This window comes from Protopterus annectens, chromosome 6.part0, assembly GCF_019279795.1.
Source record: "Protopterus annectens isolate FY-2018-M chromosome 6.part0, PAN1.0, whole genome shotgun sequence".
In the NCBI taxonomy this organism is placed as follows: Eukaryota; Metazoa; Chordata; order Ceratodontiformes; family Protopteridae; genus Protopterus; species Protopterus annectens.
Window position 1 is genome coordinate 324,859,876 of NC_056737.1, and position 12,100 is coordinate 324,871,975.

The 12,100-nt window shown below is 37.4% G+C and overlaps 1 protein-coding gene across 2 annotated transcripts in view; it reads left to right on the forward strand.

Annotated features, from left to right (window-relative positions):
• The window catches only part of HAUS2 (HAUS augmin like complex subunit 2), a 329,909-nt gene that overhangs the window by 155,393 nt on the left and 162,416 nt on the right, over positions 1 to 12,100 (forward strand). For both annotated transcript variants that reach the window (XM_044074083.1, XM_044074084.1), the window contains exon 6: positions 7,736 to 7,844. In XM_044074083.1, the coding sequence (XP_043930018.1) occupies positions 7,736 to 7,844 (109 nt within the window). The remainder of the gene's footprint in view (positions 1 to 7,735; positions 7,845 to 12,100) is intronic.

A 12,100-nucleotide genomic window follows, 5' to 3' on the forward strand; every position in this document is an offset into this window, starting at 1 on the left:
GAAAAACACACACACACAGACACACACACACACAGACACACACACACACACACACACACACACACACACACACACACTTTAGGTAGCTATAGGTGCTGGGTACAATCGCTGTTTCTTCTGCTCCAAATTATGAGTAGTTTAATAATCTGTACAACTTGCTGTGCTGCTTATTATTGCTTCTACTATAACTGTTCTTAACTGAATTTTTTTTTCCTAACGCTATGTAGGATCACAATCAGAGTTGCACAAAGTCATACACTACCTAAATGGTGACTGAAGAAATCAGTACTGGCACTGCAGGTTGAAACTTTTTGCCTACTCATCAACTTAGTGCTGGAATGTATATTCGTTGTTTGGGTATGGGATTTATCATTTGGTGAGATGTGACTCAGGGTGTGCACCTCAACTAAGATTAGCCATACCAGACAACAAACCAAGTAGTGCTCATGTAAAACTAGTGTCAGAAAGTGCAACCAAATGGTTTTGAAGTGCTGAAGTAAAACCAAATAACAAATAGTAGCACAACGTTGCGAGTCCACAGATGCGATTTATTAAAATACACAAGTTAGTCAAGCGCTTTCATCAAACAGTATACTGTTTCATGAATGCGCTTAACTAACTTGTGTATTTTGTAGTAATAAATCGCGTCTGTGGACTCGCAACGTTGTGCTGCTATTTGTTATTTAGTGTCAGAAAGTAGGCTCTGTGCTCAGAAAAAGAGAGAAAATTCATTAATAGGAAATATGTCAGTGGGTCACTTAACAGAATCAGATCTTTTAAAAATACACATGCATCTATGTGGTATTGAGGAGCAGATAATTGTCTTCAGTCACAAGGACTACTATTAAGGTTTTGAATATTTAACGCGTAAACTTACCTGCTAAATCTGCATGGAATGTATGCTCAACAGTTGGTCAAAATCACAGTGCAATATGTATACTTGAATCTGTTGTGCCAACATCATAGAAGAATTTTGGACTTTTGGCACAATTTCTTGAAACAGAGGCTGACAAAATTTTGCCAGAATCTTGCACCAAATCCTGCAGCTCTGGATCTGTGATGGTCTGGTCCATAATACTTGTGTTTAAAAGTCTTGTCAGGAGGGATTGACCTCAACATTAATGATTTTTCAGCAGTATTAGTGACAGTAACTATGTTGCTTATTCACACACAGAAGGTTGTGTCAAAATAGCAAGGACTTGCTGAACTGAGAGACGTAATGTAAGTCTCTGCTAGGCAGTCTTTTCCTAACATCACTTAAGTTAACCGAGCAAGATAAAAAAAAAAAGGTCCATATCCAAGGCAAGGGGTCCCTTGGGTAGTGTAGGAAGGTTCTCCAGCAGTCCCAGTACTTGTATTGCTCTGGTGACTCTACCTTCTGCTTTGTAGAATTTTTTAACTGTAGAAAATGTAGATACATTCATTTAAACAGGGTTATGTTTACACAGCACTAAGGTCTTATCTACAGCATTTTCTTAAAAAAAAAAAACAAAAAAAAAACCACCAGATTACTCAACAGAAGGATAAGACTTGGCTTCTCTGTTACAAAGCAGATTCTGGTTGTCTGTGTATGGGTAAGGCACGTTTTTCTCGTGAATTAAGAATATAGCAGGATATTGCTTATTATTGTCTCTGATATTATAGTGCCTGTGTTATCCAACACAAGGCCAAGCTTTGAGTTCAGTTGCAGACATTTCTACATGATCAGGAATAGAATAATTACAAAATGAGCCCATGACCTCAAGAAATAAGAGCAACATGAGCTTTGTTTGAAAATCAGGCTAATAATTCCGGTTGTGCAAAGGAAAAATAAATGTTTGGGAAAATAGTTTCCCACAATTAAGTGCAACTATGATGAGCAAAGCATGCATACTGTTTTAAAAGTTTGTTTACCCATCCCATTACCAATGATAGACTGGTAGTCAAGGATTTCACTTCCCAAGACATCAAACTTATAAATGTGCCTAAAAAAAGTAATGAAACCACTTCCTTTGTAGTTCTTGAAATATTGTACTTTGACTAGGAGAATTGGGATTGCTGTTTTGGAAAGACTTTTTTTTTTATTTCATTGGTGCCAGGTAAGATGTCTGGAATTTGACTGTCCTTCGCATTCACATTTGGGAGATAGTGGCTTTCATTTGACTTCAGGATTATTTGAATTTTATAGTGTTTACCTGACTTTCCTTACTAGACATTAGCATTATAGAGGTCTTGTTCTTAAAATACATATTCTTAGTGATAATTGCTTAATTCTGTGATGTGTCTAAATGAATAGAGCTAATATTTAAGGATGTCCTACATTATGAACAGTTAGCAAGATTATTGTTGGCTGGTTATGCATAGTTCTTTAGATTACAGGTTGTGATTGTAAACATAAAATATGCTGTAATTACATCATTATGCATGCACTGTTTTTCTTTCTTCCAAGCAGTTAAGTTATCTTCAAAGCAAACTGGAGTTTCCCAGATCACTCTTCTGCTAACAGTATCATCTTCTACCTCTAACAGTATCATCTTCTACCTCCCAGCAACCCAAGAAACAATTCACTTGCCATGGCTAATGCACTTGAAAGCTACAAAGCAACTATGAATAAATCCACAGTCATTAAGCCCATAATATGTGTGTTACTTGTGTCATGTTTCCCAGCATCTTTTTGCTGCCTGAATACAATCTTGCAGTAAAGAGACATCAACTAGACATGAAAGCACAAATTCAGGGGGTAAAGGCTTGCCAGTGATTTTTAATTTGTGAATAATGCTTAAAAAGCAGTATGAGCATGATACAGGAGTTATCGGTGCTAATGCATTCCCTCCAAAGCATTACTTTTTCCTTTCCTGTGCTTGGTGCTTAGATGGAAGGGGTGAGAAATTCTGATAACCATGTATTATGTTTAATACAACCTCACTTGCAGGCATCTGCAGTCATGTTAACATGCTGTGGCTTCATTGATTCATCCTTCCTGTCCCCCAACTATAATTTCTACCTAGTCTTTACCCTGCATAAATAGACTTCCGGATTCATTCAGAGAGCATACTAAAGGCCTGTTCAAGAATGGCTTCTTTCTTTGACTTTCCCAAGCCTGCAAATTCACATTTATGAGGCTTCTGTAGTTTGAGGTTTCCTTTTTTTCAGCAGCACGTTGATAATTGTTAAGCATAACTGCAGAGGCAGTCGCTGACAACATACGAAGGAGCAAAATGGAGAACACAAGCAGTGGAAACTGCTTTAGTGCAAAACAAAGCCATGATATTTGAAGATCAAAGATAGCGACTCCTTTTCAAATGAAAGTGAAACTGTACACCGTGGTATACCTGGTGTCACCTCTGCTGAGCTGCACTGCTTCCAGAAGCTGTAGTTCTACTACAATTATTACTAAACCTGAGATATATTACATAGCTTTTCTCATGAGATGGGCTACTAACAAGGTCGCTAAGTGTGAAATACAAAGCCAGCCAGTCAGTATAGGCTCAGAAGAATTGGTGATATTTGTAATATTTTAGCGGCATGATTTGTAGGTATAACTGTGGCTACTAGGTTTCACTCTGATTTACTCCATTCTTCATTGCCATAGTAGAGTCTATATTATTTTTAACTTTGTGAAACAGGTTGAAATTCACCCTATTCTAGTGCATTAAACTGTAAACCTGATCCCCCACCTCTGTAACTGTAAGTGTTGGATAAATTGCACAAAAAATATATATTTGACTATCAAGTGATTATTCTTTGATATATGACCCATGATACATAACAGATAGGGTAACCTCCAAAGGTTAAAGGTTAGGATTGAACTTTAGACCACAAGACTCTACAGAACACTAAGATTTCCTTACATACAGGGAGGGAGGGTTTGGGTTTGCATTTTAGAGGTAGCCAGAAGTGGCTTAGTGCATACACTTGTAAAGCACATTAGCCACAGCCATGGCTTTTTATCCTCCCCGTATCTGTATATACCATGTTATATTTATAATGACCTAATTTTTGTGGGTTATCTGGTTAAAAGCTTGTAATGTACTTCATAGTGCCACACACTGGTTTAAGTAGAGCCCTGTGTCCCAAATTTTGACTTAAGAATTTGCAGTCATGCTAACATGCTGTGGCTTCATTGATTCATCCTTTCTATCCCCCAACTATAATTCCTACCTAGTCTTGACCCTGCATAAATAGACTCCCGGATTCATTCAGAGAGCATACTAAATGTGATGGTCCCATCTGCTAAGCCTTAAATAGTTCAGTGCCAAACAAGAACATAAAAGAGAAACTTGACTACCATTTGCATAAACCTTACTGGTATAAGGCAGCTAACAGATTTCTGTCCCTCAATGTCTGTTAACAGTACCCAACTGTTATATAAACAGAACTGAAGGCCCATTAGACTACATCTTCACTGGCTGATCATTCTGCATCCATAGTCAATTTATTTTATCTGTTCTCATGATATAACCACTGTCTGTGCTCCATACAAAATGAAATGTCTTTTTCTTTTTCTGTAACAGGATACAGCACAAAATTATCCTAGTGGTCCTATTCTTCAGTGGCCCTACTCTGATATCTTGATAGAGGCTGGATTTTTATTTGCAAGGAAACTAAATCTCTTTGCATCCCTTTATTCTGCCCCAATACTATTCACCTTTAAGTGAACTAACTGCAGGATGGCAAACGTCAGTGTAGAGCCTTACTTTGAGTAGATGTTTTTTCGTTTTTCTTCTTTAATCCCAAATGTACATGTACTAGGTTATTAACAAGAACTCCTTCAGCAAAAAAATATTCAGGAAACTTCTGCAGACTGATTTTGGGCATTTTTCAGTTTGCACACAGAGAATACAAAAGACGTTTACATGCAGCAGTTGACTTGCTAGGAGAAAGTCAGGATCTAAGTACTTCCTAACATTGCTTGCTTATTTTTAACATTTTTTTAAATTTGTTTTGCTTTATTTAATCAAAATGGTTATTTTCAATTAACTGGTATCCCACCAATTTTCCAAATATTTTTGGGTTATTTTGAATTTTTTTTTGCAACACCAAATACTTTTTTTGTGGTCAAAATATTTATTATGGTCAATTTTTTACGTGAAGGTGATAAATAGTGATTTGGAGCCTTTAACAGGTTCAGAACAGTGAATTTTTCAGAGTCCTATTACAAGTGGATACAAATTATCGATTTAAGTAAAAGTTTTGATGGAGTTTAAAGTGATTCTGTCTTTAGATATCAGAATTAAACTCCTTACCTTATAAGTAGGGTTTTAATATGGACCTGAATTGATGAGTTCTAATTTATTTAGTAAAAATGAGGAATTATTTATTTGAGGATTTTTTTAAAGATGTAACCGTTTTGATTGGAGTGATTTGTGTGCATATCATTGGTGAATAATCTTTTGCAAATATTGTTTAAACTGCTTAAATGTATTTAAGTAGTAATACTCCTTTGGAAGGTAAAAAAGCCAAGCTTTCAAGATTGCCCAAATAAGTTATATTGGTGAAGGAGCTCTTGCTGCTCTTTAGTCACTGTGTTTTGCTTTACATGGCTTAGGTGTATAACATCTACCTTGGTCAGAAAGATTTTAGTGTGGCATGATTTTAGTGTGGCATGGCTTGATATGTAAAGATCTCTATTATACTCTTATCACAAGGACAGCATTGTATTGAAATCCAGTTATTGTTTTTGCCAGAGGTGGTGTCTTAGTTTCTCAAACCAATCTATTTATCTCCTATTCCATCTTTTAAAAGAAGAGGAATAGAAGCAATTATGTATATTATGCTTATTCACTCAAGCTTTTGTTTTACATTGAAGATATTTCCGTAACAGTTTCCTCAACTCATTGTGGAATTGTGTGAAGGAAATGGGGGTTGACCATTTTCAAAGTAGGCCCTTTCCAAGTGACTGACTAATAGTATTATTTTGTTTTAAGACAAATAGAAGTTTGGGAAATGTTTCTGCCTTGAAAATCTCTGAAGATGCTAAGTAGTTCCTTAGAAGTAGAGCAAGATTTGATTGTGACTTGGGAGGGCTGTTTATAGATTGTGCATCTGTCCTGGAAGCTGAGGGTAAGCTTGCTTTAGTATTCGGAGTTAAAGTCAGGCAGCAATGATCCTTAAGACAAACATGACGCAGTTGTGTGTGTTTAATAATGACAGTAGATTCCTTTACAAGGTACTCAGCAGGCTTTGCTAGGACCATCCCCCAGGGTCTTTTTCCAACTTCCCGGTAGGGTAAGCTTTGGGACTCTACCCAAATTGCTACTGAAACAGTGAGAATAATGAGCATAGTACAGTTGCACGAGTCCTACTTGCCTCCAACAGTAGATGTTTGAATTACTCACTGACTCAGTGGCAGTACCCACTCACTATACCCCAGTTTAAGTACTTCAGTCTTAGGAATGCACGTCTGTTATTACGATTAGGTTGTTGTAGAACCATTGATACAGGAAGTTCCTAGATGCCATAAAGAAAATAGGCTGTTCATGCAGGAGATAAATTTTTATGCAAGCAGTGCTTTAAACTTGATAAAACTTGCAAAATAAAGTAATCTGTTTAATAGAATTATTTTTTTTGTTTTCCAAACATCTCATCCTGTGTGGTCCTGATGTACTTAAAACTGAAGCTGGACTGTTTTGTCATCCCCATTGCACTTGCATTCTGCTGTTTATGTACATAAATAATATCCATTTGTTAACCATGTTGTCCCATTGGGGAGACCATCTATTTTCAGGGGTGACCTGAAGGAAATGCCTGGTTAAGTGACTTTCTCAAGGTCACAGAGTAGGCAACCAAGGGCTGAGAAATCAAACTCTGTACCACAGGAACTTCAGCTCGCAGCCTTAACCCTCTGCACCATCTACCAGATTAATCAGCTACATTGCTAGCATGTTGATTGTGTGAGTCTGTGCAGGCAATCCTGGTTGTTCATGCTGCTATGTTTTTCAAAGCTTCTATGTGGGGTGCGTGGAGATGGATGTGATCTGTCTCCCATTGCTGGCTTCTTCTTAATTTGGGTTGCTCATTATTCTTGGGTTGTTTTGTTGGTAAATCAGGTTTTATCTCTGTGTGCCACAGAGCTGACGAATAGTCTCTAGTAGTAGCAACATAATTTTGAACCCCATAAAAATAAAACTGTATATGTTTATGCTGTACACCAAATTTAAACCTTTTGTTCTCCCATCCCACAAACACAGATATGCAGAACCTGCTAGTTTGACAGTGACCCGTGCTTCAGCTCACATGCCATCCTTGAGATCTGCCAGCTTTTCCTTCAGTAATCCTTATGTGTCTGCTGCAGCACACTTGGCTTCCCTCAGGGAGCTGACTTGCATCGTTATAAAAAAAGCAGACCCTCCACTGATAGAAGAAAACTGGCTTGCGCCCTTTCGTTCCTTATCCATCCTTCCCGTTGGAATGCTGACATGTATAGCTCTGGTTAAGTCTAGATCATTGCTGTGCCATATTTAAACCTTCCTTTGTACTAGATGACTAGCCCCTTCATACCCATGTTTTAATGCAATTTGTCATAATAGAGGTCAGTGGACTCTGAAAAGCTGACGCATAGATTATTGTAACTCTCTTTTTTTACATAGGTTTATGAAGTGCAACATGTGGCTTTGTGTTGCTGTAGCAGATGGCGTCTGTCAGATTTTTACTGGAAAGAGGCAGTTGCACGGGTTGTAACAGCTATGTTATGTGTATAGAGAACAAAGCCAGTAAGTACTTCAAATACTTTGAAAATTTTTTTACTTTGTGCTAGATATGTGGCAGAGCTGCTGAAGATGACTGTGACCTTTATTGGGAAGCTGGATTCCTATTTGGAGACTATAAAGACTATCCCAGAAATGGCTCACACAATGAAAGAAATGGTAAGGAAGGACAGTAGTGCAAGTCTTTATTGGATGAAGTAAGTTGCTTTATTTTTTAAAAGTCTGTAACAGGAAGGTACATAGTTTCTTAATGTTTTATTTGCAGTGTTCAGTTAATAAAGGAAAACAACTGAGCATAGTATGCTGCTTATTATATTGTCTCAAGGATACTGTAGGATAATTAAAAAGTTTAGTTAGGCTCACTCATATCTATGTGTATCACTGTAATGTTGAACTATGGTAGGTAGCCATAATGCAAGCAGACAGTGGCTCAGCAAGTTGATTCTGTCTTAATTTTTATTTACCAATGTTTTAAAATAAAGTTCATAGTTTTAGCAAACATCCCTTTGCATTGTATTTAATAAACATTGATGAGAAAATACCAGTGATGCGAATCATATTTATTTTATGTTAAGATTTCTGCAAACTGCAATGAAGGATCAAGGAATTTAACAAGTTTGGATATGCAGACATGCTGTTCTAGTGAAACATTTAAAATACATGATGAGTAAAATATGTTGGCATAATTGTATCTAATTTTTAAGAGTTTTTATTCGGATTTCATTTTTTAAATACTTTCTGTTTCCACCATGGCTTTTCTGTAAATTTTTGGATGAGTGTTAAAATGGTACTAGCTCTGTCATTCACTTTTAGCTGACTTAAAAAGATCTGATGTCATTTTCATTCATTCCTCCTAATGCAGTTACAAATTAAAGTTATGTACTCACCATAACTATGCAGATGTGTTGTCTGTTTTTATTTTTCCCCAGACTGTGGGTCTGTGATCTGACTTGGCCAATCTTTTTAGATTCTTGGATCCAACTCTCGAGCTCCTTCCTTTACCAATAATGCCCTTTACTTGCCAGATTACCTCAGATCTTATTTACCGCTGTAATGATTCGGTTGGGATTGCGTTCTCTTGAGCTCTAGAGTACTTTGTTGGGTTTTGTGAGTAAAAAATAAAATTTATTTTTTTCACCTTTTCCTTGTTTTTACTATTTATATCTATTTAGTTTCCTCCATTTACTCTTCCATACTGTATAGGTAACTTTTTGTACCATTGTTGGTACTAGGCCTTTTCTCTATACCTTTTAGGTATTTTTCCTACTATTAGTAGTTTGTCTTTATTTTTCCCATATATATATATATATATATATTTATAGATATATATATATATATATATATATATATATATGTATGGGTCTACCTGAGATGGTCGACAATTAATTTGGTCAACAGGCAGATTTGCCCCCCTCCCCAATGTTGTGCAACCCTGGAATTGATATATATAGTTAGGGGGGGTGTGGGGGGCGAAGCCCCCCACATAAAACTGCTTGTCGACCAAATGAACTGTCGACCAAATGAAAGTCTATTATATGGCCTGTCGACCATGTGATAGGGATCCATATATATATATATATATATATATATATATATATATATATATATATATATATATATGGGTCTACCTGACATGGTCGACAGTTCATATGATCGACAGTTCATATGATCGACAGTTCATATGATCGACAGTTCATATGATCGACAGTTCATATGGTCGACAGTTCATATGGTCGACAGTTCATATGGTCGACAGTTCATATGGTCGACAGTTTATTTGGTCGACAAGCATTTTAGGTGGGGGCTGTGCCCCCCACACCCCCCCTAACTATATATATCAACTCCAGGGTTGCACAATATTGGGGAAGGGGGCAAATCTGCTTGTCGACCAAATGAACTGTCGACCAAATGAGTGTCGATTATATGAACTGTCGACCATGTGAAGGGGACCCATATATATATATATATATATATATATATATATATATATATATATATATATATATATATATACTGTATACAGTATCTTGTAGAGTTCTCTATTCTTTCTCTTTTTTTGTGTATTTTGGCAAGAGTTTGGTCATTGGTATGGCTGACAAGACTACCAGCTTTAAGAAGTGCACTTTGTGGGCATAAGATACCCTAATGCCCACAGGGAGTGCATATTTTGTTTAGGCCCATCTCAATTGTAGATGTCTTGTGAGATCTGTGCAGGTTTTTACTCAAGGGCAATCAGTGACAGGCGGAATAAATTGGTCCTGAAGGGTCTTTTGCCAGCTTCTTCTTCCCGTATTGCTTCTACTTCTGGGGCTAAAACCTCTGTGAAAAAGCAAAGATCATCGGAGCCTAGGGAGCACAGAAAGCGTTCCCCTATGAAGTCTCTGTACTTGCTCCAAGTTCGGAGCTACCTTCCAAAATCAAAAAGTGTTGAATCCGACAACTTCTTTGACCAAGTCTCCTAGGATCCAGAGACCTAGATTCTTTCCAGAACCTGTCTCCTAGACTTAGGGTCCCTATTTTTACAGGAGACTCCCAGAAAGTTGTCCCACCTTCCTTCCACAACTTCTTTACTTAGGTCTTCCCATAGTCCTTCTGAGGCAGATGTGGACAGGATGATGAGAAAATTTCTTGGAGCACAAATCCAGATGGGATGTTTCCCATTGGATCTGTGTGCCTTCAGCCACCTTCACACTCCATAATGACTCCGATCTGACCTGTCCCATAGTTCCGGAGCCATCACATCTGAGAGCACTGAGAATTGAATTGTTGGATCTGAGGATACAACTTTCTTCTTCAGATCCTACTTTGTCCCTGACTTGTTGGGCGCCAATCCCCACTGATCAGGACAACTCTTGTAGCCGAAGTGTCAGCACAGAATCCAGGGAAGCTGACTTCGACTCTGAGGTTTTCAGAGCCATTGCTTCCCTTTGGGGCCTCAAAGGGGAGTTCCACGAAGGGGTGGAGAACTGACTGAGCCGAGAGCTTCAGTTCTGGTGAGGTAGGTTTCTACTTCTCTTGAACACACTGCTTTTGAGATGGTGGAGAGGGTTTTCTCCTATCCGAGGAAATCTTCTGCTGTCATCATATACCCGTTCCCCCTACGGATTTGAACTCCAAGTCTCATCACCCTTCTCCACAAGGACAGCCAAGCCCGTAAGAGCTTCAGGAACTCTCCATCTCTTCTGATATCTCCCCAGAGCACCCCACTAAAGAGGTCTGTCAGAAGCGAATGTGCAAGAGGAGTCACTTAAATTCCTCTTAGGCATCTTTAACTGAAGACACTGATTTTTATTTTTTTTTTCTCAAAAAATTTTTTTTTTATTTTTCAAATACATTTGAATGAATTCCATAGTATTTACACATAACATCTTAAATAATTGTGTACACTATTTACATTAGCCTGACACTATAACAGATCTTAATGTATACAGTTACTTTATAAGTATGTCCAATCCATTATCAGAGTGTCTGATCAATTATTGTATAGTGTCAATCAACGATAAGACTTTTCACCAAGGGTTGTTGATAAATGGCTTTAGATAAATTCTTAGCTCTTTAATTTTAATTTCCAATAATGCTGTGGTCTTCATTAGGCTGTAGAAGTCTAACAAAGTTGGTGTTGTGTTTGTATTCCATCTTCTTGTTATACACTTACTTGAAATGGTAATACTAAATACATGTTTGACGTATTCAAATGAGGACCTTCGTTCACATTTAATAATACAAGAGCTTTAGTTAAATAAAATGATTCATTAAATAAACCTTGTAGAAAGTTATTAATACCATTCCAAAATGGCTTAATTTTAACACAGTCAAAAAAAATGTGGTTCCAGTCTGCATTGTGTACTTGCTCACATCTCCAACATATTCCTTTTATGGAAGAACTAATTTTACTGATTCTGTCTGCGGTTAAGAATGCTCTGTGCAAGCATTTCCAATTAAAAATTTTCCACTATTGTGTAAAGGATGTATATTTTATCGATATTTAATATCTTCAGTTAACTGTATTGACTGTCCTTTTGTTATATATTTCCAATATGAGGTGTTGGGTGTTTTATAGTTTATCAATATTTTGTAAAATTTTGCAGAGAATGTTAATATTGAACTTGTGCAACTAAGAGAAGAGGTCTCACAACTTAAGGGTGAGCTTACGAGGCTTATTGAACTATTTTCCCAAAGGGAAACCATTTCTACACATTTGCCCTCAACATGTTGCGATCCTAGAGAACCGACTATATTTTTCCAGGACAATGATGGAGTTTCTAATGGTTGCCAAGGTGAGAGTGGCCTGAATGGCTCGGTTAGACAAGAGAGAGGTACTACGTCTAAACAGGAAGGGGGTATGTCATCTAACGGACAGGGCAATACCATTGAGGCTTCTTCGGCCCAGTGTGGAGGAATTTCAGCGACGAATA